This window comes from Trachemys scripta, chromosome 1 (genome assembly GCF_013100865.1).
Source record: "Trachemys scripta elegans isolate TJP31775 chromosome 1, CAS_Tse_1.0, whole genome shotgun sequence".
NCBI lineage: Eukaryota > Metazoa > Chordata > Testudines > Emydidae > Trachemys > Trachemys scripta.
The window spans coordinates 322,400,254-322,426,175 of record NC_048298.1 but is presented as its reverse complement, the minus strand read 5'-3'; the positions used below and the strand labels follow the sequence as shown (position 1 = coordinate 322,426,175).

General features: G+C 42.8%; 1 protein-coding gene across 2 annotated transcripts in view; it reads left to right on the top strand.

Moving 5' to 3' along the window:
- The window catches only part of TYR (tyrosinase), a 74,488-nt gene that overhangs the window by 17,684 nt on the left and 30,882 nt on the right, over positions 1–25,922 (top strand). For both annotated transcript variants that reach the window (XM_034759635.1, XM_034759626.1), the window contains exons 2-3: positions 1,369–1,585; positions 16,494–16,641. In XM_034759635.1, coding sequence (XP_034615526.1) covers positions 1,369–1,585; positions 16,494–16,641 — 365 coding nt within the window. The remainder of the gene's footprint in view (positions 1–1,368; positions 1,586–16,493; positions 16,642–25,922) is intronic.

Genomic DNA, 25,922 nt, shown 5'->3' with positions numbered 1-25,922 from the left:
GCGGCCTAGCCTGCCGGAGCAGCTCCAGCCAGGTCAGAGACATGCTCCCCTGGCCCTCCCCAGATAAGGTAAGAAGGGATGGGATGGGGAGAGTGTGGGGGTCCAAGGCTAGGGGTGGAGTCATGTAGCAGGTGGTCACAGGGGTTACACCCCTGACCCCCAGCTTCTCCCCCGAAAAAAATTTCCCCACCAGTTGCTGTCCTGGTCTGTCAGGGTAAGTAGCTGGCACGCCGGGACACTTCGTTTACTTAGGTTTACCTCCATGCCTGCGGACGCTCGAGGTAAACAAACCATCTCGGCCCACCAGCAGCTTATCCTGATGGCCCGGGAGCCAAAGTTTGCTGACCCCTGAATTATAGGGTCGGCTTATGAATGGGTCATAAAAATTTTCCATTTTTACTTATCCATCTTGGGGAGGAGGCTCAGCTTATAAACGAACCGGCTTATGATCGAGTATATACAGTATATTAGAATTGTAAAAGGTACAGAGAAAGCTAACAAAAATTATTAGGCATGTGGAACATCATCTATACACGGAGAGATTAAACAGACTGGGTCTTTTCAGCGTGGAAAAAAGACGACTAAGAAGGGATATGAGGGAGGGCTATAAAATCTTGACTAGTGTGGAGAAAATAAATAAGGAAATGTTATTTACTCCTTCACATAACACAAGAACTGGGGATCACCCAATGTAATGAATAGGCAGAAGGTTTAAAACAAACAAAAGGAAGTATTTCTTCACACAATGCACTGTCAACCTGTGGAATTCTTTGCCAGGAGATTCGTGAAGGCCAAAACTATAACAGGGTTCAAAAAAGAACTAAATAAGTTCCTAGAGGCTAGGCCCATCAATGGCAACCCCATGCTCTGAGTGTCCCTAGTCTCTATTTGCCAGAAGCTGGGAGTTGATGACAGGGGATGGATCACTTGATGATTTTCTGTTCTGTTCATTCCCTCTGAGACGCCTGGCATTGGCCACTGTCAGAAGAGAGGATACTGAGCTAGATGGACCGCTGGTCTGACCCAATATGGCCGTTCTTATGTTCTAAATGAGGGCTGAATTTGCCCTTAGCCCAAGTGGCAAGGGCATGTGTATTTCATGTGGGGAAAAATACATAATTTCAAAATGTTAAGTGTGTGTCAATTTAAAATATGTTACATGTGCTTGTCATATGAAAGGGAGCCACTTACATACGAGTCATTTTTGTAGTCTGAAATTAATACAAACATCATTTCTTATACAGAGGTTATCATATTTGCATTTTCTGCTCGGGTTTTTATAGGTCAAAGAACTTATTCTGAAAGGTAAAACAATGTTTGCTTTTATCCTTTTTGTAACCAAGACAACTGTGCTGATATTTTACACAGGTAATTTGCAGCCTATCGGAGGAGTACAACAGCCGGCAGGCTTTATGCAATGCCACCAACGAAGGCCCTATACTTCGAAACCCTGGGAACCATGATAAAACAAGGACACCTCGGCTCCCATCTTCAGCGGAGGTTGAATTTTGTCTAACGTTGACTCAATACGAATCAGGGTCCATGGATAAATTGGCCAATTTCAGCTTCAGAAACACTTTGGAAGGTAACACATTTTATTCTACTATGGCATTTCCAGTCATAGGATGATCCTTTCCAGGGATATAGAATAATGCTCTTTCAAGATGGAAGTTGTAACTTGTAAATAAGTAGAGCCTGTAAACCTGGGGCAGCTTGGACTGATTTCATGGGGTGGAACTGATAATATACCTGATGTCACAGTTCCTCCTGGAAATCTCTAAGGGTACGTCTACACAGCAGCTGGGAGATGTGATTCCCAGCTCAAATAGATGTACAAGCACTAACTCTGCTCAAGCTAGTGCCTAAAAATAGCAATGTGATTGTACAGCATACATGGCGCCTCGGGCTAGCCGCTTGAGTACAACCCCATCCAAGGTCCTAGGTGTGTGCTCAGGTGGCTATCCCAAGCCACTATGGCAACATGGCTATTCTTAATCTGCTAGCTTGAGCACAGCTAGCACATGTCCGTTTACCCACACTGGGAATCACACCTTCCAGCTGCTGTGTAGACATATCTACACAGGGTATGTCTACACGGCAAGTGTCTACACTGTGGTGCCGAGTGTCAGAGTCCAGGTAAATTGACTCAGACTTGTGGGGTTTGGGCGGAGGGGCTAAAAAATAGCAGCGTAGTTTCTGTTTGCACTGGAGCCTGGGATTGTAAACCTAGTGAGGGAGGAGGGGCTTGGAGCCCAGTCTCCAGCCCAAGCAGGAATGTCTACACTGATATTTTTAGCCCTGCTGCCCAAGCCCCACAAACCCAAATCAACTGACCTGGGCACTAAGACTCAGTGCCATGGGTTTTTCTTTGCAATGTGGACATACCCATAGTTAGAGATTAGGTTAAGCCTTGAATTATGAGGTTTAATATCCCTTCCAAAAATGCACATTATTGGAAAAAAGTGTGACTTCTCCTCCTATGGAAGTGGTATAGTAAAATAAGGACAAACTTTTACACCAAGTACGTACACAAGAGAAGCACCAAAAAGAGGATAGGTAGTTAGAAATTTGGTCACCCTTTTTAGCATATTCAGAGGAGGAGAGCACCTCAGCCAGCAAGCCAGAATCTTTTTAGCCAAGTTCCTTGAATATTAACCTGATCCTGAGTAAGTAATAAGAAATATAAGATGTAGCATGTTAACATTTTATTGCAACTTTGCCTTCATGAAAAGTTGCAAAAGGCACAATTAACTATAAGCCAGTCCCTTTTTGAATCTTGCTACCTTGCTAATGATGCTGGAAGATTATTTCCATTTATAAAATGTGTGTATTAACTGCTTCAGTGCTGCCTGATATGCCCAGGGCATAGGGCAGGCCATGTTTCCATTAATGCCCCATATAGTTGGCAGGTAAGTAACCTTCTCACAGAACATGGAGACAACAAAGGGCTACGATCATATTCCACCACAACACTGAAAGTTGCAGCAAGGACCAGCAGTTGAAGCCTTTAAATTTATGCATAAAACACTTTACCTCCTTCACAACATACAATGAAATATTCTCAGATCAGAACTGTGGGCCAAAGTCTCCTCTTAAACTGGTGAAAAATTTGGAGTAACTCCATTGAAGCCGCAAGCGATTTCAGACATTGAATGACTCCAGTCCTGGAAATAGTTGGTGCTTGATGCAGTGGAAAACAGGGAAGCAGGGAGTTTTTGGAAAGAGGGAGGTGATATGGCTGGAGAGACAAGCCACGGAACCAGGAAAATGGATTTTTTTTATTTTTTGCTGCTGTGTTTTGAATGGATTTAAATATTGGGCGGCAAGGGGAGATGATGTCAAAGCCAGAAAGGAGGAGATAAAAGTAGTCAAAACATGAAATTATGAGGGCCTAAGTCAGAGTTTTAGCAGCATGGACAAAGAGGAAGGGCTGGACCTTGGAGATGTTGCACAAGAAAAGGCAGCAAGTCCTGGATACAGTCTGGATGTGTGAATGTACAGAGAGAGAAGAGTCAAAAAAGACACCCAGGTTGTAGGCCCAAGTGACAGGTAGGATGAAAGTGTTGTCCTTGCTTCATGAGAATGGAAGGAGCGTGAAGGGCTTTGGAGAAAAAAAAAAAGATGAAGAGCTCAGTTTTTTTACTGCTGAGCTTAAATTGGTGTCTGGACGTCAGAAAGACAGGCAGGGAATGTCAGAGTATTGACGACATGATTCATATTACAATTAGAATTTATTTTTGTATAGTGACTTCATGCAAGATGCATCACAAAACACTTTGAAATATTATATATATTCTGGGATAGCTCTTAAAGGTATATTAAAAGGCAGTAGCACAGATTTTCAACAAAATTGCACAATAATCAAGAAAGAACTTAAAACCTGGAGTACCTCAATAGGTTGGGAAGACCTATTTTAATTCTTATTTTGCAGTCTGCTAAACTAGCAATCAATGTTTTGTCTGATTAATCCATTGAACCCTTTCTCCAATGCTGTATCTTCGTCACTTTAATTTCATGGCTGCTGCGCACAATCACAGCAGTTTGTGTTGAGACTTGTTAATATCATAGCGTGTGCTCCCAACAACACTGTGAATGGGTTATTGCTTTAATTTGGATTGTGCTACAGCTGAAAGGACATTGAGGCGTATTTTATAATATATACGGCAAATCCGCTGTTCTTTATAATAACCTCTCAGAAGTTCGACACTTATATCTTTCTTCTAACCCAACACCTATTCTTCCACCACACACACATGCTAATTTAAAAGAATCATAGAAAGACGGTGAATGATGGCTGCTGGCAGTATATTAACTGGGGCTTTGGCTAGTCCAGATTTAAATGGTTCCGGTGAAGGAGCATCGACTACACTCCAATGGAGACTAAGTGGCCCATTGAGATCCATGATAGGATAATTCCTGTTTTAAGGGGGTGGGAAGGATGGTCAGATACTACCCTGCTCCTGGAACTATGCAGAGGGGTCTTCACAGGCTCCAGGATCCACCTCAGGGAAAGATGGGCCTGGGGAGGAGAGGTTGAGTCTGTGGTGACACTAAGAGCATGAACCTCCTCGCCTTGTCTGTTCTGCAGAGATTACACAAAAAAGGCAACACAGTCCACTTCTGCAGATTCCCTCTGTCTGTTCTGGGGATCCTCCTTTAAGAGAGAAGTCATGGCTATTGGAAGCTCTTGTAGCAAAGTCTAAATGGAGCCATCCTGCTAGGGAACAGGTGTGGAGGGTGTTGGAAAGGGGCAGGGGTACTGACACAGGACTAGGTCGATACAAGAACCGTAATTGCATTCACATGACACCTGGTCCCAAACCACGACCCGATACAATGTCAATTTCAAGTAAGTTTTTCAGCTCTCTTCTTCTAATAGAGTTAAACAGAAAAACAAATAATAGCAAAATATAAGACCAGATTTTCAGAACAGCATATACAGGTTTTGTTCAGCAAAAATGATGCACACTCTTTATGTGCGCATAAGGCTATTGCATAGGACTTTTGCACACTGCAATTCCCCTGAATGCCTTAAGGGACTTTGACTCTAATAGATTGTGATCTATTCATTCCCCTCCACCTCTAAGTCACCAGACCTAATTCTCCTATTATATTAGTTTTACATTGGTGTCAATTCAATGGAGTTACACCAAAAATGTAAATCATGAGTAAGTGAACACAGAATCCGGCCAATAACCTTGTGACTATGTGGTTCAAGAAGCTATTTATACTTTTGAAAGGGACAGGATCATGCCCCATCCTATAAAACATATACACAAAGCCACATGAAGAATGGGAGTCTGGATGCTTTTTGCTGAGGCTCCTTCCTTGAATAAATATGTTTGATGGGCATAGAAGATCACTGCGCAAGTTTATGCTCATGACCATGAGTAAGGTGTGTCATTGTGACTGGCTAATTTTTAGTTGTGTTCAGATGGCAAGCTTTAAAATTGCCAGCTTGCATAACACTGCCACTGTTGTTAGGAGAATGTACTGTGCCTTTAAGAGCAGAGCACATGTTAGAGCAGTGTTTCCCAACCATCAGGCTTGAAGAGGCCTGCCGTGGAATTTTTTTAAAAACTACATGTGAGAACTAAACCTTCCCTGATATTTTAATTAGTGTCGGAGCCGGATCGCATTCTGTACGTTTGCTCTCCAGGACGAGGCCCCTTTCAATATTATGCATGTGTCACATTCCAGTCCCCAAAGTGAGGTTAAGAGGGATAAAAAGTAAGCAAAGATGGCGTGCCCTGATGAACGCAATGTGCTGTAATGAGCCTTTGATGATGATGCATATTAAAAAAAAAAAAAAAAGACATACAACTCAAGCCTAAATTTTATATTTATATTTGACTGGGGGTAAAAGCTAGAATGAGCCTGACGCAGAACAGCACTGTCATTATTTATATTGCATTTAAAAACAGCAGAGAAAGTTACACACATTTTTGAAATGAGAAGAAATGATTAATTATTAATTGCTTGTCATGCCAAAATATTATTCTCAAGTGCATGCCACTTTCTCCATTGAGCATGCTTTTGTCCAGAGTTCTTATATTTAGATTTAATGTTAGTTTCCACTGTTGAAAATGTTAATTCTGGCACAAAAGACAGATCACGATCTAACATTAGCCACCATGGTTGTTTTGATTTTAACCCTACTAGCCTTGATCAGCTCATGAATATACATTAAGAATGGCCTATGATAGCGTAACATTGAGTCTACACTCATATGAACTTGACGTTATGGGAATCAAATGGTGGTCAGTGTGTTTTTCAGATCTTACAAATCTCGAAAGTTACAGCATTGACTTTCAAATTTTTGACCCAAAAATGGACAAATATTTGAAGAAAAAAGATTTTGGCTGTTCCATCTCTACTTGCAGGGATGCACATAAAACTAAAAGTGAAAGTGGTGAACCAACACTTCTGTGAGAGCTATCTGCAATATGGATTTTAGTCTACAGGGGAACCATCTTGCCCTCTTCCACAATGTCTCGTGTGCAGGGAGAAACTTTCAAACCATGCCATGGTGCCAAGTAAGTTAAAACGACACCTTACAAGCAAACATTTATCCCTTGCCAAAAAGGACATTTTTTTTTATGCATTTGAGGGATCAGAATGAAAATCAAGCATGACTGATGATCGACTATGCAGCTCTTTCTGACAAAGTGCTGGAAGCAAGCTACGTGGCCACTGAGCTTGTAGAAAAGGCAAAAAAGCCACATACAATCACAGAAACATTAATTTTACTAGCATGCAAAGAAATCATGAGTGTAATTGTTAGGTGCACATGCAGCCAAGGAAATTGAAAAAGTTCCTCTTTCAGATAACATAAGTCGCTGCATTGATGACATTTCAGTGATATTGAGATGGTGATACAAGAAAAATTAAAATCAAGCAGAAAGTTTGCATTGCAGCTTGACGAATTGACAGATATCTGTGGCCATGCTCAATTTTTGGCTAATGCAAGGTACGTTGATGGAGATGGTATCAAAGAAAAGGTTTTGTTTTGCAAAGAACTGCCAGGTCACATGACTAGAGGGGAAATATTCTGTGTGACAACAGTCTACTTTGAGGAAGGAGAACTTCACTGGAAAAATTGTATCAGTGTTTGCACTGATGGAGCAGCTTCCATGACTGGCAAAGTGAAGGAGTTTGTAAGCAAGGTTAGGGAACAAAACCCCATGTTGGTGAGCCACTGTTTCCTGCACTGTGAAGCTCTCGTCACCAAAACACCACCAAAAGAACTGTTGTTAGTGTTGGATGGAGCAGTAAAGATAGTGAACTTTACAAATTCAGGCCCTTAAAATCATGCCTTTTCACCTTGCTGTGTAAGCAAACGGGACTGGAGCACCCGAGTTTACTTTTGCATACTGAAATACACTGGTTTTCCCATGGAAAAGTTCTCTCATGCTTGTATGAGCTGAGAGAGGAGGTCAAAATTTTCCTAACTGTGGAAAAATCAATGGCACATCAGCAATCAAATCTGTGTAGATGTTGCACAAAGCTTGCCTATCTGATTGATAGATTCTGCTGTCTCAATGAACTGAACAGGAAAATGCAAGGTGAAAACAAGCATCTTCTCTCCAGCACACCATGGGTTTAGGTCTAAGTTAGCCTTCTGGTGTGAAAAAGTAGCAAAAGGAACAATAGAAATGTTCCCCTTGGTAAAGTTGTAATCAAGCCTTACTACTTAGAGTCCAACCTGTTTCTCCTTCTTATGAATTCAGAAGACAGCACATGGTACCAGAGTGAGCACTTTGGTGAAGGAGAAAAGGAGTCCTGGTAGAGCTGGAGCAACTAAAAGTTCCCACAGAGTTGAAACTCTTGGGTACTGCAGCAGACTCCTGGAAGAGATTCAAGCTGGCTTTGGTGGGAAAGAAGATCAGCAGAAAATAGCAATCTTCTTAAACCCTTGAAGTCATAGGCGATGTGTGGGGGGGCATATGGAGTTCAAAGTTCAAAGCAGAACTGCCTGTTATTGATGGCATGTTGTTTAGAGGAGATAGAACAGTAGTGCCTAAGATGTTACAAGCTGACATGCTCACAACAATACATTGACACTTGGGCATGGAGAAATGTAAACACAGAGCCAGAGAGATACTGCACTGGCCACAAATGAAGATAAAGAAAACTGTTAAAATGTGTGAAAGGTCAAAAATATCAACCTAAACAGGAAAAACAGTCTATGCTGATAAACAATGAACAGTTCAGGGCATGGTCTAAAGTTGGTGTGGATTTCTTTGCATATGCAGGTAAAGACTATGTTTTGATTTTGGATTATTCTTCTCATTATCCCAAGGATGTTTTCTTAAAAAAAATATCACATCAAAACATGTTATGATGTGCATGAAATTCATATTTTCCATGCATGGAATCCCTGAAGTTATCATGTTTGATATCACAGTTTGATGGACATGAATTTAAAAAATTAGCTAGAGTATATGGCTTTAAGCATGTACCTTCAAGTCCTAAGTATCCTCAACCCAACAGCCTTATAGAGAATGGTGCAAAAATTGTTAAATGACTTTTGAAAAAGGTCACTGACATAGGTACAGATCCATATTTGGCTATATTGAACTATTGAGCAGTACCAGTGAGTCATGGACTGTCACCTGCAGAGAGATTGTTTGGCAGGAAGTTGAGAACCAGACTCCCTAACTTAGTAGCAATCCTTAATGGCAATATTGACTTAGATGTGTATAAGTAACTTAAGCGTAAATAAAGACACACTGTGACAGAGTCTGTTAGAGCCGTTGAAGCTCAGAGATGCTGTGCGGATTCATGATGGTACTTGCTGGGCACAGAGGGCAGTAGTGACTCGCGAGGTCACCCCATGATCTGATCAGATATAGATTCCTGATGGACATACTTTTCAGAGGAACAAGAGACATCTACAACATCTGCCTGAAGAAGAGGGAGATAGGGAGGTAGATAATTCACTGACAGCTACAAGACAAAGCACTGAGGAAACCACTGAGGATCTTTTGGACCAGAAAGCAGAGCAGTTTGCTGAGTCAGCTAGTGCAAGGGCTGAAAGTGGTGCCTCACAGATTTGATAGTCTGTGCAGGGCACCTGAAAGGCTCCTTGAGCACTGCTAACAAAGTTTAGATGTTGTGCTATTTGTAGAGAAACAGTTGTTATGTACGCTAAATTGTTTGGAATTGCTTTGCTGGAAAGGGGAGATGTTAGGAGGATGCACTGTGCCTTTAAGAGCAAAGCATGTTAGAGAGAACTGGATTGGTGCTAATGAGAACCTGTTGGACACAGTCTAGCAGCAGCTTCACCAGACACACTGCTAGGAGCACTTAGCTCTCCGTTATCTTATGTAGCTCTGATTTCATTCTAATAAAGCCTTATTTTGAAGAGTCCAGCCTGTTTCTTCTGCTTAGGAATTCACTGCTTATGAAGTCATTTCCTCTGCCACTGCATTACAAGATACCTGCTGTTACCCTCACAGCTTTACAAGAGCCCTTGAGCCCAGATACTTAGCACCTGGTTCTGATCTTATTTACACAGCTTTTATACCACTGTAACTCCACATAGAGTCCGATTCGGATTTCAGTTCGTGTAAATCCAGAATAACTCCATTTACTTCAATGGAGTTACTCCAATTTTACGTGAATGGAACTGGAGTTCAGGATCAAACCCATTGACTTCAGTAGAATGACTGCTAATTTATGCCAGTGTGAGATAAGTATCAGACTAATCAGATGCTAAAATAAAGTTTATGGTGTGGTCTTGTGATTAAACTGGTAAACTACAACTCTGGGGACTAGTTTTGTTGGGTGACCTTGAGTAAGTCCCAGTGCCTCAGTTTCCCCTTTTGCAAAATGGGGATAATGAAAGTGACTTCCTTTGTAAAACACTTTGAGATCTACTGATGAAAAGCTCTGTGTAAGAGCTAGATATTATTATTGTTATATGTAGCTACCAACAACATAAGCTGCAATCCAGTGGCTAACTTAAAAAGAAGACTATTTAGGCTGACAAAATGTATGTTACATCAGAGTACCAACCACAATGCCACGGAAAACAAAGGTCAACATCAGCCAATAAAACCCCCACCCAAAGGAGCTTAGAGCACAAGCTGTTCACTCACACGGTGAAATGGCCATCCAATGGAACTGAAAAATAACAGGTCAATGGTAGATTGTGCAATGCCCCTTAAAGGAGAGGCAAACATTTTAAAAGCTTTTGTGAATGCTAGTTCTGCCTGGGAAACATGCCTGATTATATGGGGCATGCGGGTAGAGTATGGAATATAAATCTGGCTGTTAACATGCATCACCTAAAACCAAAAATGGATCACTATAGCTATCTGAGGCAGAGATGTGTGCTTTTTTCTGTCTATGGTTTGGTGTTGGTAGCACTGTCATACTTTTAGCCCGAGCCTATATGAACATCACTCCTGGCACATGCTTAGTACAAAGCGGGGGGGGGGGGGAGGGGCAAACTTGTGAACAATTAGGTGTAAGTTTGTGCTCCACAATCAGAGACTGTTGCCCAACCCTGGAGTGTCATCACCAAGGGCACATTTCAGGGATACTGTTGGCTCCAGGGTCACACTGAAGTTCCACGAAAGTCATTTCCAATCACCGCAGAGGGGGGGTGACATGGTCCAAATCAGACAGCTCTGAGCTTTTTGTTGACTATAGCTCCTGAGGGCAATTCTGCAGTCCTTATGACTTCCTCACTCCAGCAAGATCCCAACAGAAACCAATAGGAGTGTTGGCTGAAAAAAGATGGATTATTCACTGTTGAATTTAGCCCTGAAATGTCTCCTATAAAAAGATCGCTAAGGGCTAGAGCTTCAGCTGACATAAACAGGTACAGTGCCAGTATTTTCCATAATCAGCTGAAGATCTGACCCTCAGAATCATGTTATTTATCTTAGGCCTGATCTACACTTAAAACTTAGGTCTACATAAATATGGCACTCAGAGGTGTAAAAAATCCACCCCCATGAGTGCTGTAGTTATGCCAACCTAACCCCGATTGTAGACACAGCTAGATCGATAGAAGAATGCTTCTGTTGACCTAGCTACTGGTTGCTTGGTTCCTACAGCTGATGGAAAACTCCTGCTATTGCTGTAATTTGAGTCTATTCTATGGGATTACAGTGGCATAGCTACAGCATTGAAGCTATGCTACATTAGTGCCCATAGCAGAGACACAGCCTTATTTTCCCCTTCTCATGTATTTAAAATAGATACATCAGTCTGAGTGGGTGCTTCTCTGCAACATGGAATTCTTCTTACAGCCACATTCATCCCAGATGTACATCCATGAATTGTTGGAGTCAATGCGATCCAGGCATGCACCTTACAGAGTGAAATTTCACCTTCAAAGTGATTGATGTCCTTAGCCCTTGACTTGGAAATAGTGCAAAGTGAATTTTACTTAAGTGCATTTATAAAATCCAACAACCCTGAAAAGAGTTAAATAGCTTAATGTGGTTAAGTGATAGAGTGTCACAGATGTTAAATAATACACCAAAAGAATGCAGGAGGTGGTATGATGTATGGGACATTTGCCGCATCACTGCAGTAATTAATGTTGATAATACTATCAAAGCCCCGAATACACTCTGAAATCTACCAAATGCACTTAGTGCTGCCAATTCAGCAGCAAATGAGGAGTAGTGAAGGAAGACACCACTTGACTTGCACTATATTTATACAGCTGTGTCCCTGACTGATTGTACATGGAGTTTCCTGAGCTCTGCTGCTAGACTGTTGTTAGTATAATTAAATAGCATCTATTAAAAGACAGACACCTGATACACTTGAATGCTTTATGAAGACTGCATGTATATAATTATAATGGAAAGTGTTGGGCAACTGTAGGTGGCACTATCAGCTCAATCTAATAAACTTTGGGCCACAGTTCCAACTGGTGTACATTGGCCCAGCTCCACTGAGGTCAGTTCAATTCAATTGAACCACTGATTTCTTGATTTATAGTGCTATGAGCAAGAGAAGAACCAGGCACGTGGTCTTTAAGAATTTTATTTGGCTCCAATTTAAATCACTGGCAAAGATCCTATTGACCTCAATAACATAAGCTCCAGCCATAACTACTGGTTCTAGCACATCACGTTCTAATGGGGCTTCCCTCCAAGAACTTCTGAGATTTATCATAGTGGTGAATTACAGATTCACACCCTCTCCTCCTCGTGGAAGTACAATTTTCCCTAAGTGCTATGAAATTCTTTTCATATTGTAGATTTCTCTGAATTGGCTCAGCCTGGTTCATCACCCATTGCCCGGAGTAAATGGTTCCCCTGAGACCCTTTCAAACAAGTCTGAAAAGAATTCAAATGAAATCATAATAAAGGTCGTACTATGTAAAAGCACACTGGTAAAAGTGATACTCGCTGCATTTAATTATTATTTCTTCTTTCTTTAATATTTATATGAAATTTTCCACATTAAGAGCCCACAATTTAGAATTAAACATGACCTAAGCCTTTAGTGCTAATACTGTCCCAGTTAATCAGTAACTGGTATGAATGACAATGTCCACATTAGGCGAAACTGGCTCTCTGGGAGATGTCCCTGTGAAGAGGCTGCCCTGATTAAGTGCATCTTAGTAAACAGAAGTATTCTGTATAACCCTTTTCATACGATAACTCAAGTGCTAACATCATTTTTAGGGCTGAAACTTGTCAAAGCTTCTTTAAGACTGATGCAGAACATCTAGTTTTCTGGCCAGAGTACTCTAGAAGCAATATAAATAGTACTCTACCAATCTCCCTTCACCCCCGCCCCCCATATTGATCTGTAGTATGATACAAGGGAAGGGCCTGAAGTCTTATCCATTTTAAGAAGACTGACAAGTAGATTTTTTTCAGCTGATTTTCATAGAACATTTCCTAGAAGTCAGATCTGAAAGAAACTTACCATGTTATTAAGTACCTAGATTAATAGCTTTTAAAACCAAAAGGAACTATTAGGATCATCTAATGTGGTCTCCTGAAAAAAAAATGTCATAAAATTTCACCAGTAATTCCAGCAAACCCAATAACTTCTGGCTGAAGTAGAACATACCTCTTTGTCCATGCCAGATTGCCCCATACAACACATTTTCTAGTGTTTTGTCCAATCCAGTTTTAAAATTTCTAAGTGATGTGGCTCCCATCACTTCCCTCCAGAGACTATTGCACAGCTTAATATTTACTATTAAGCTTTTCCTGATCTAAATTTCCCTGATATTAATTTCATCCAAGTACTAATTATTTCCCTATATACCGCCTTAGGTAATTCCACTCCTCTCCTGCTGTTTCCAGACCCTTCAGATATGTGCCCCTTTTTCATCTTATTCCAGCTATACTTATCTAGAACTGTTAAGTTTTTTCCTCAGAAGTCAATTCCTCCAGTCTCTTGGATCATCATTCTTCTTCTCTAATTTCCGTTGGATTTGTCAACCTCATTGTGAGAATTCAACAACTGGAAATGAGCTCAAAATTCTAGTCTTATGGAGAGGGACTATGCCTTCTATTAGAAGCACTGCACTTGCACCTAGAGGCCTCAGATGAGATTAAGGTCCCATTTATACCACGCATTCACATAGTAAGAAACAGTCCTTGACCCCAAAAAGATCTTATCATCTAAACCGACAAGACAAAGACAGATGGCGTGAAGTGACCACACAAAAAGATCAATTCTAAAGCTGGGAGTAGAACCCAGGTCTCCAAAATCCCCATTTAGGGCCCTATACACTAGATTAGTGTTTCTCAACCTTTTTGATTCCAGGAACCAACTTGCTACCTTCCTAACCTGTGTCAGGGAGTTCTCAGGGACCGACAGCAGTTCATGGACCAGTCGTTGAGAAACACTGTGCTAGACCACTCTGCTTCCCCCATGACTTTACTGCTTCGTGATATAATAAAACACTCTCCCAGGTCACTCATGAGATATTATGATTTATGCTGTTCTCAAAGCATGCAAGGCACTTTCCGAACAAACAAAGAGACAAGGTTTCTGACTTACTACATTTACAATCTCAATAAACAATGTAAAATGTATGGACGGGGATGAGATGGGACAATAAAGTGATGGAGCACTGAAGTTTAGCGCGGAAGGCATCTTGTTAGTTCCACTATTTTTGTTAAGTTTTTATTTTTAAAAGATTTTCTGTCTGTTCTGATATACCTCAGTGTCAGGGAGGCCTAGCATTTGTGTGTGTTCTGGTAGAGTGTTTTAAGGAGTGATTCAGAAGAAAGAGTAGAAACATAGTAGGCTAGGTTAAAGAAACACCATGTTTAACACCAACCTCAGTAATACCCCACTACAGCATCAGTGGGCAGGTAGGGTTGCCAGGCGTCTGGTTTTTGACTGGAATGCCTGGTTAAAAATGGACCCTGGTGGCTCCAGTCAGCGCTGCTGATCGGGCTGTTAAAAGTCTGTTTGGCGGCGCAGTGGGGCTAAAGTAGCCTCCCTGCCTGCCCTGGCTCTGCGCAGCTCCCCAGAAATGGCCAGCATGTCCAGCCCCTAGGTGCAGGGGTGATCAGGGAAGTTCTGCGTGCTGCCCCCGCCCCCAGCGGCGGCTCCACAGCTCCCGTTGACTGGGAACCATGGCCAATGGGAGCTGCGGGGGAGGTCCATGCAGGAATGGGCAGCACGCACTGCTCAGAGCCACCTGGCGTAGGGGCTGGACATGGCAGCTGCTTCTGGGAGCAGCGTGGAGCCAGGGCAGGCAGGCAGGGTGCCTTAGCCCTTCTGCACCACCGACCGGGAACCGCCTGAGGTAAGCGCCACCCAAACCCCAAACCTCCTGCCCCAGGCCAGAAACCCCCGCCCCCCCGTACCCTAAGTCCCTCCCAGACCTTGCACCTCCACCCGCACCCCAACCCCTGCCCAAGGTAGAAACCTCCCACACCCCACACCCTCTCCTGCACTCCAAACCCCTGCCCTGAGCCCCCTCCTGCACCCCAAACCCCTCATCCCCAGCCCCACCCCAGAGCCCGCACCCCTCTCCTACACCCCTCCTCCCCTCCTGCCCAACCCCCTGCCCTAGCCCAGTGAAAGTGAGGGTGGGAGGGGGGGGGCTGAATGCGGGGGGTGCAGAAGAGGGGTGGGGCAGGGAGCAGGGCAAGGGTGTTTGGGTTTGTGCAATTAGAAAGTCCTCCAACCTTATGGGTAAGACAGGACCCAGGAGGGCCTATACAGATTATCCTAACCCTGACACCATAAGGTATGTCTACACTGCAGTTAAAAAGCTGTGACTGGCGTGTGCTAGCTGGCTTGGGCTCGCAGGGCTTGAGCTAAGGGGCTCTTTAATTGAGGTGTAAATGCCTGGGCTTGGGCTGGAGCCTGGGCTCTAGGACCCTGCGAGGTGGAAAGGTCCTAGAGCTCTGGCTGCAGCCCGAGCCCAAATGTCTACATCACAATCAAAGAGCCCCTTAGCCTGAGCCCCACAAGACTAAGTCAGCTGGTATGGGCCAGTCATAGGATTTTAATTGCAGTGTAGACATAGCCGTGGAGACTCCCAGAAAGAGACAATACAGTGCCGTACTGACACTCTGATGGATCTCCTGCTGGCTAGGGATCACCTGTGCTAGCAGGAAGCTAGGTTAGGGCTCATAAAGTTTAAGGCCCAAAGGGACCACCAGGGGCTATCAGGGCCAGAACCAGTATGGGGACACATGGCCCCTAGAGTAGGGGCCAGGTGTCACATATTCTCCAGGGTCTGCTGGGTTTGGGGATGGGCCCAGTGGCCTTTAAGTCCAATCCTCAGGGCAACCCTCAAAGAGACTTCTTTCTCCAGAACCCTGTCCTGTAGGTTTGATTATGGAAGGGGCTTACATAGCCAATTATTTGTTCTATCCTTTTACTATGACTGTTTTTTGCAGTGCGGTGGTTCCTAAGGGCCCCAGTCAGGGAAAAGTGCTCAGCACTGTACACGCATAATAAAACTATGATCCCTGCTCTAAAGAGCTTGCAGTCTAATTGTATTACTAAACACAACAGGTTGTTTTGACTTATGGACTAGTAATTGCCAGGGTCAATCTCCTTTCATTTACTTTTCTCAGACTTTTACTGCTTCACCAATTATCTGTGATTTGTCAGAGATACAGTAAGTCAGTTAAATAATTCCCTTAGTAGGTTTGCGCCCAAATAAATTTCATATTCATATGACTAAAGTTACTCACATGGATAAATATTTGCAAGATTGGGATCTTAGAATGCTTTTTTAACAGCCAGAAATATTGGACAAAGAATTAAAAATATAAATCAATTAAGTAGTTCATGTAATGGCATGTTGCTTTAGTTTTATGGCAATAGTTTTAATTTAGTTTCTTCTAATCTCATCTCTGATGTGCTTTCCAAGTATACTAGTGTTCTTTCTTTAAACATTTATCTTAGTATTATACTAAAGAGCTGAACATAAATGAAATCTAATTAGTAGGTACTTTGAGCTTCTGTTTTACTGAAAGAATAATTAAGCACATCTTCATATCAGTGTATGATTTCCTCTTCACGTATAGGCTTTGCCAATCCAAAGACTGGAATAGCGAACGTGTCTCAAAGCAGTTTACATAATGCACTTCACATCTATATGAATGGCTCAATGTCCCAGGTACAAGGATCTGCTAACGATCCTATCTTTATCCTTCACCATGCCTTCGTTGACAGGTGAGTTTGACTCTTCCTCGTAAAACTGATCTGTTTTGTGTATTTAAAATGTGCTTTTTACATTAGTATCAAACTTCAGATAATTTAGATGCTATTAAACTTACAATATTTTCAGACATACATAACTGAGCTCTTCATTAAATTTAGTCTAATTGACAGCAATCATGTTGTAATTTTCATACTTTTATGAATGTTCACCGTATTAAAAGTGTTGAAAAACTAGACAAATGTATTAATAATAATTCAGTGATTTTGTGGTGAATAGAAACTTATTCAGTGTCAAGGAGTCTGAGTCAAAAATGTGATTTACGTTAACATTGCTATGATCAGATGGAATTCCCCTCAATTCCAAATATTAATTTTGTTTGAATCGATCATTCACAAGAAAAATAATCATATCGATTGTTCAGAAACAAAAATGTCAAAATCCAACTTTTCAGTGCGACACACAAAACTGTGAAAGCCTTCAGCTGGAACAGAAAGGAGCTGTAGTTGTGCAGACAAAAAGAAAATCAAACCGAAGGAAGCCAGGTTCGTTAGAAACAGGAAAAGAACTTCAGTTCTGCAAACAATGGACAAAATTGCTAAGAGAAGGATTATTTTCCTTCTTCGACAAGGTAACTAGTCTAGTGGATGGAGGGAAGACGTTGACATAATGTATCTTGATTTTAGTAAGGCTCTTGACAAAGTATCACGTGACAGTCTCATAAGCAAACTAGGGAAATATGGTCTAGATGAAATTACTCTAAGGTGGGTGTACAACTGGTTGAAAGACTGTTCTCAAAGAGTAGTTATCAATGGTTTGCTGTCAAACTGATAGAATTCAACCAGATGAAATTCAATGAAAACAAATGCAAAGTGCTACACTTAGGGGGAAAAAAATCAAATGCACAAACACAATATAACTGGCTAGATGGTAGTACTGCAGAAAACGATCTGGGGGTTACAATGGATCACAGACTATATAAGAGCCAACATGTGATGTGGAGGCCTGTGAGTTCCCAGACAGCCATCACATACTGACTGCCACCTGAAGTCTTCTGAAACCCCAAGGGCCAAAGAGCTAGCAGGACTACAACCTCAGCCAAGGCACCATGCACAAACGCACTGATTGGAGGATTGACCAGCTCCACCAATAGTCCAGCTTGCTAATTAAGCCAGAAGGAAGCACAGGAAGTTGACTGAGCAACTAGGTGATTTACCACAGCAGCAACAGCAGACCCTGCTCATGCCTGCATTCTACACCCAATCCTGCTCCTGATTTCTGCTCCACTCCTGGCCCTGCCTTCTCTCCTAGTTCCCACCATGCTCCTGCTCCGTGCCTGATCCTTGCCTAGCTTCCTGACTCTAATCCCCAGCTCTGACTTTTGACGCCAACTCTGGCTTGATCCTTGGCTCTGGTAGTCAGCAGTTGACGCAGTTGCTGACTCTCAACTCAGTTCCCTGACCTGGATGCCTGATCTGCCCACTACACCTGACTCCTGCTCTGACCAGTAGGCCAGACCACCTATGTCCTGGTCCCTAATATGCAGTTGCAAAAAAGGCTAATATCATTCTGGGTTGTATTAACAGGAGTGTTGCATTTAAGATGCAGGAGGTAATTGTTCTGCTCTACTCAATACTCAGATGGAGTACTGTGTCTAGTTTTGGGCACCACACTTTAAGAAGAATGTGGACAAATTGGAGAGAGTCCAGAGGACAGCAACAAACATGAGAACAGTTTTAAAAATCATGACCTATGAGGAAAGGTTAAAAAATTGGGCAAGTTTAGTCTTGAGGAAAAAAAGACTGAGCAGGGACCTGATAGTTCTCAAATATGTTAAGGACTGTTATAAAGAGGACAGTGCTCAATGGTTCTCAATGTCCACTGAAGGTAGGACAAGAAGAAATCTGCTTACTTCACAGGAGGGAGATTTATGTTAGATATTAGGAAAAACTTTCTAACTAGTTGTGGTCTGAAATAGGCTTTCAAGGGAGCTTATAGAATCCCTGTTATGGGAGGTTTTTAAGAACAGGTTGGACCAGGGATTGGCAACCTTTGGCACACGGCTCGCCAGAGTAAGCACCCCGGCAGGCCAGGCCAGTGTGTTTACCTGCCGCGTCTGCAGGTTCAGCCGATCGCGGCCCCCACTGGCCGCGGTTTGCCGCTCCAGGCCAATGGGGGCAGCGGGAAACGGCGGCCAGCACATCCCTCATTCCGCACTGCTTCCCGCAGGCCCCACTGGCCTGGGATGGTGAACCGCAGCCAGTGGAAGCCGCGATCGGCCAAATCTGCGGACATGGCTGGTAAACAAATGGCCCGGCCCACCAGGGTGTTTACTCTGGCAAGCCGTGTGCCAAAGGTTGCCGATCCCTGGGTTAGACAAACACTTGTCAGGGATGGTTTTATTTGATCCTGCCTCAGTGCAAGGTAAAGGACATGATGACCTCTCAAGGTCCCCTCCTGCCCTACACTTCTATGATTTCTGTGACTTTCCAAGATTTGAAGCTGAAATTAAAAATGTAAAATATTTTGTTTGCCAAAATAGATTTTATATATGTGTCTACAAATATTTGTACTATAGCATTGCTATTCATTTGTAAAGACCAGAAAGCAAGCAAGAAAGAGACATGGCCAGTTAATCAAAAGACAACTGCAAAATCATAAATATCTGATGAGCAATGCTTTTAAAATAGGTTGAAATTTACCAGATTCTTATCAGCTATGTGACTGCCTACATGGTTCTGAATAGCAGCAATGGAAAATGGCAAGATTCTGGTCAGATCTCCTTCTGAGGTACTTGTAGAAGCTCTGAGCAGCAGCAGAGACACTGGAATAGTCTGTCTGCAGACTTGGGAAGGCAGCAGAGGGTTCCTCTGCTGATGTAAATTAAAATAACTTCATGGATATCAGTGGAACCAGGCCAGATTTACACCAGCTGAAGATCTGGCCCTAGAAATATAATTTTGTTCTTTTAAAATGAATTTTGCAAAAGTTGATGTCACTCCCCCACAGAAAAATTCCTGCTCATGAGGGTGAGTGGTTTTCTCAAGCCCTGTCCTCTTCCACACATCACTCTGCTCAGTAAATCAATCAGTTAGCTGGGCTGGAAGAGGTAAAACTATAAAGCTAGGAATCACCTGTGTACTAAAGACACTTGTGACAAAGTCAGGCCGGACAGCTGCAAGACGGTGTGGGAAGGCAGATATGTTAGCCCTAGAATGTTAAAGGCCCTCTTCCCTATAAGCGGAGAAGGGGTTACCTCAGGTCAATTAGGAACACCTGGATCCAGTTAAGGACTGCCTGAGACCTTTTAAAACCAGGAGAGACAGATGATCTGCTACCAGGCTAGTAGCAGCAGGAAAGTAAGCTTCTCCAGGAGGGGAAGCTACAGCTTCTCCCCATAGGGGAAGCAGACAAACCTGAGGGCCTGCTAGGGGAAGGACTGGTACCCTGGGGCAGACTACAGGGCAATCCCCAGCCCCAGTGAGGAGGCAGGGGAAGGTGTCACCCTTTGGTTTTGTGTTTATGGGACTATTCCCCTTTTGTTTGGCGGAGGATCATCCTGTAGGCCTGCCCTGGGGCCTACCCAGGGAATATGGCCAAAGGAGCACGGAAAGGGGGAGGATGAATGCTGCCCAGAGTGGGCTGGGGCTAATTTATCCCAGGACCGCCATCACCAGAGGGGGAAACGCTTGGTCCGGTGAGATGAAGGAGATGCTTTCCACACACTGCAACCCATATTTCCTCACTGACCATCCTAACTGCCCCAGGACACATTGAACAGGATAGTTGACATGAGACCACAACCCTCAGAGCAGAAGACCAGTGCCCAGTCTTTCAATAATTTCAGAATTTATTATATGCCTAGAGCCACAGAGTCCTCCCAGGTGGAATTCACCCCACACAGTGGGACCAGCCCAAGATCTATGCATCACTTCAGTCCCACTGAGACCAAGGCTTACATGTTGCATAGGCCCCCATGCTGAATTTCACTCCTAGTTATTATGAGCCTCTGGAAACACTTTCAAAAACTGTAATCATTATCAATTTTCTAAGATAAACTTTGCAAAGAAAACATCATGGGATCCTATTGGTATTGACGAAGTAAATCACCGCACACAATTGTGAAGACAATGCAAAAGCTATGGTGCAACCTCATACTGTCTGTGGCAGAATAAATGTTACTACCACTTGCAGCTAATGGTAATAATGCTGCCTTTTGCATAAGTGACAAAAAATACATTAGCATGATTAGGGTTACTTAGCAGCCTTATCCATGACAGATTAATCATGCTTTTAGTTGTAATTAGTAAGTAGGTGACTGATAGGTAAGTACAGTACATTTAATAAACTGTTCCTCTCCTACATAGTCTAAGGACTGTGGAGGATTCCTTTTTTGAGAGGCAGGTGGGCATACAAAGAATAGTGTAGAAAGAGAGAACAATAATCACTGCAGCAGTGGGGAAAGTTTTGTCTCAAGCTCAACTTTTATGCTTCAGTCAGAATGCATTAGAACTCCGATTGTAATTACAGTGTTGGGTCAGTGGGTTTCTATTTCTAGCCCTCTCTGCCTAAAGACTTCAATAGAGTTCCCTACCCACTGGAGTACTTAGTAAACATTAGGAGACCTGTGAGGTGATGGCCTACAGAAGGGAGATTTAAAAAAACAAAAAGCCTATAGTGCAAGTAGGTATACACAGACAGTGATACCAACCACTATTGTCGACCTTCAGCCCCTCGTAGAGGCAGAGAACTGTGCTATATCTTTAACTTTTTTTCAGAGAGGAGGGATGGTCCAGTGCATTGGGTGATAGCCTTGGTGATAGCCTCAGGAGATTCAGGTCTAATTCCCCACTCCACCAGATTCCCTGTGTGAACTTGGACAAGTGACTCAGGTGCCTAATTTCCATTGACATCAATGGAAGTTAAGTGTCTGCATAACTCTGAGAATCTGTTTCTTGTGTCTCTCTATCTAACAGGGTTATTGTGTGGACAAGTACATTAACGATGATGAAATGCTCAACTATTCTGGTTACGGGGGCCATAGAAGTAGGGCAATAGATGGATTTTAATTGATTTTACACAGAGGCACATGATGCACAGCAGGATACACATGGTTGCTCTGTTCCAGCACAAGTGTAGAGTGGAGTCTACCAAGTGCAAGCAAAGCACTAGGCATCATCAAACACGTATAATCTATTGCGGACCGTTGCACCAGCCAGGGTGACCATAGTTGATGGTGCTCCACTAGGGACTGTGTAGTGAACTACCCAGATCTGGCTCAATCCTGTGATTCCACAAATCTCTGGTGTGGCCCTGCAGATGGTGTCAGGTAGTGTCATGACATACATCCCTTCATGTGTTGAAAAAGTTTGACAGCACAACATGCGGGGGTGATTTTGTCCATCCTGGTGACAGTCAAAGAGCAGTGCCAATTTTGAAAATAATGAGTGGTTGACGAAGGGTAGATCTCTGTGAGATTGTAACATTTCAATCAAAGCCAAACCACTTTATTTTCAGGATTTGGTGCTGGCAGCACACTGGAATACCTCTAGACACTCCAAGTCTGCTTGTAAGAGGATCTAGGTTTCTGACCCATATAACAATACAGATTTGATAGATCCTGAACTATGTCATGTCTCAGTCAAAGATGTTTTTGCATCCATAGGTGAGACATGGACTTCACAAAAGAGGTGGTGAGACTCATTAATCAAAGAACGTCCGGTCTGCTGAAACCATTTGAACTCTGCTTGTAGCCTAGGTAGATTAATTCATGAACTCTGTCCATGGTACTTGACTACACCTGCACCGGGGGGTTCTGGTGGTCCAGCTCTGATGTTCTGGACCTCGGTCTTCTGCCATGAGATGTTCAACTCCAAGTGTGGATGGGATCTTGGGAGGCAGGGCTGAAATTCTCTGACAAGCACTATGGATGGTGTTCCATACTGAGTGATAGTGGGTCTCCTATTCACACTCTCCCCTACCTGCAAGTGTGCAGGGCATAAAAAGGGGAAGGGCAGCAAATTTAGGTGGAAAATGATGTGTCTGCAATGTGCCTTATGCTAATGGGATACTTAGCAATACAGTCCCTTCTTCAGTCCCACCTATACAGCTAGACTGGAGTAACTTGGTGCCCACCCAGCAGCTCTGTCATCAATGCAGGATCGGGTTCTTCACCTATTATTTGCTCGTTAGTTGGTAACTAAGGACCAAACCCAGAATCTAATTTTTAAAAGCAGGTGATCTGCATGAACTTACTATTAGGTGGTTGTACAACTGGTTGGAAAACTGTACTTAGAGAGTAGTTATTAGTGGTTCACAGTCAAGTTGGAAGGACATGTTGAGTGGGATTTCAGAGCAATCTGTCCTGGGCCTGGTTCTATTCAATATATTCATAAATGATTTGGATAATGGCATAGAGAGTACACTTATAAAGTCTGAAGAGGATACCAAGATAGCAGGGGTTGCAAGTGCTTTGGAGGACTGCAATAGAATTCATAATGATCTTGACAAACTGGAGAAATGGTCCCAAATAATAGAATGAAATTCAATAAGGACTAATGCAAAGTACTCCACTTAAGAAGGGATAATCAATTCCACAAATACAAAATGGGAAATGACTGCCTAGGAAAGAGTTCTGCAGAAAAGGATCTGAGGGTAGATCACAAACTACACTCTTAGTTGATCCCTAGGCACTACTAGTTGATCCCTAGGCATGTTTACATAATAAACGTGATTCATAATTATTAATTGTTATTATGTGGATGATTCAAACAAACAAAGCACCCAGTGTTAGAAATGGAGTTTCAGAATTGGTCTCAGGCAGGGCCGGCTCCAGGCACCAGCCCTCCAAGCATGTGCTTGGGGCGTTACCTGGAGGGGGGCGGCTGTCACCCTGTGAGAGCAGGGCTGCGGCCGGGCTCGCCGCCCTCCTCCCGGCGCTCCGGCCAGCCGGGGAGAGTGGGGCCCCAGCTGGTCTCGCCGCCCTGCCCTGGCGCTCCGGCCAGTCTGGGAGAGTGGGGCCGCGGCTGGGCTCGGCACCCTCCCCTGCCGTGCTCCCCGCCGGGGGGTGGGGGGACAGCGGGAGGCGGGAGGCTTTTTTGCCTGTGGCGGCAAAAAAGCCAGAGCTGGCCCTGGTCTCAGGCCACGGGATTTTGTTGCTGACCCCTAACTAGTGGCATAAGTCATAATCACAAAGCAAGCCTGAACATAACTCATCAGGGCTTTCGTCCTTTCTTGAAATGGCTGGACTCAAAGGATGGACCCCATTTGGGCAAGCGGTCATGTGATATTAATGGATAATGAGCAGAAGGCCCTGGAACTTCTTGTTCACAACTAGGATGGATAGAAATGCCGCATTTTGCTTTGGGTGTTTTTTTTTTTCCTGATAGAAAATAGTTTGACAAAACAGAAATTTTCATCAACAAATTTCCATTTTTGTCAAAACCTTTCAGGTTTTTGTTAAAAAACTGAAGATTCCAAACCCCCAAACTTTCAATTTATTGGTAGCCAAACCCCCCACATTTCTGGGTTTTGGTTTTCAACAGCCTCCTTCCCCATCCCCAAAAAATTCAATGACACCCCAAAAAATTACTGATGACTCCTAAAAAGGGGGGTCATTTGAAATTTTTCGCCATAAAAAAATATCATTGCTTGACCAGCCTTATCCACAACTCTCTTGGATTTGTTGTCAGCCTATTTACAGCACTGTTGGATTAGATACACCTATTCAACCAAGCCATCATTAGTAGCACCCAAGTCTCACAAATAATAGAATTTAGTACCGTCAAATTAAACTGAGGTCCTAGCAATTGGATACATTTTTGGATTTCACTAAGCTCAATGATGGTCTCAGAGCCTAACTGGAACATTACTGACTTTGAAGTTTCACATCACAATAAACATGTAGGCATCCATATTTTGACATTGCTGTTGGCTGTATGATGATCTTTTTGCTAGCTGCCATTTAGGGCTAGATTCTTGCTTTAGGAGGCAGCATTACACAGTGATGTGTGTCCACACGTGTATGTGTGAGCATTCTACCGTCTAAGGATGTAAAATTAAGCATACTACCACCCAAAGGGTGCTAGAGAGGGAGACACTGTAAGAGGAGGCCACTGATATTCTTCCAAACAGGTACAGTTGGCACTCCCCTAGCTATCATCCTCTGAGCCCCATGAGAACTCCACTATTCTGCCTGGTCAAGGCTATACAGCAATGCCAGCTGTCCTATTCCTCTTCCCCAGGTGCTCTCAGCCCATTCTGGATGGCTGTCGAACTGACAGGCTGGAGCTATATGTCTCGGTGCAATCTCATTCTAGTATTGTGATCTTCAGCTTATTTTTATTATTATTTGTATTAAAATAACATGTAGAGGCCCCAGTTGAATTAATGACCTGTTGTACAAGGCACTTTATATAGTCAAAATATTTTGTGCAGGTATTTTTCCTGCCAAAAAAACAACATTTTGTTGAGAATTTTTTTCTGGAAAAACATCCATTCCAACTAAAAAAAAATTCAATTTTCCTCACAGAAATGTCAAAATAAAAGCTTTCATTTCTAATCAATATTTTGAAATGCAATGCTTTTTTTCATTTCATCTTAAAATATCATTAAACCATAAAATGGCAGGAAAATGTTCTTATTTTGAAATGCTGATTCAAAAAATGATTTTATTCAAACTAATTCCAAATGGTGTGCAGAAAAAAACTGAAATTTTTCAGCTGAAAAATTACTATCAGAGATTTTTCATTTGAAATTTCTTATGAGAAACATTTCAGGTTTCCAACCTGTTCTAAAACACAAAGTGAGCTAGAGTCCCTGACCTTGAGAGACTATAATCAAAATAGAAAAAAGAGACAGAGTGGGGAGAAAGACAGTATTATCCCCTGTCTGCTCATGGAGACTTCAGACAGAGAGAGAGAGATTAAGTGAATTGCCCAGGGTCGCACAGGAAGCATGTAGCAGAGCTGGCAACTGAATCAGGATCACCTGAGTCCAGTACCTTAACCACAGTGGTTAAACAGGGATTGTATGACATTAGTACATGGATTAATTGGTTAATATTTATAAAGCTCTGCAAAGATGAAAAACACTGAGTAAATGCTAAGTTTTATTATATTTTTCACTCAGTGGGGCTCAGGGAGTCTCATGTTGCTTTGTCAGATATATTGGCAAAAAATGATGACATATGTGACAAATAATATTCTCTGGAACTGCATGAACTGTGGCTTGGAGTCATATTAGATTTGCTAGACAAAGGCAGTTCAAGAGGCAGCCATTAATAATGCACCACCAT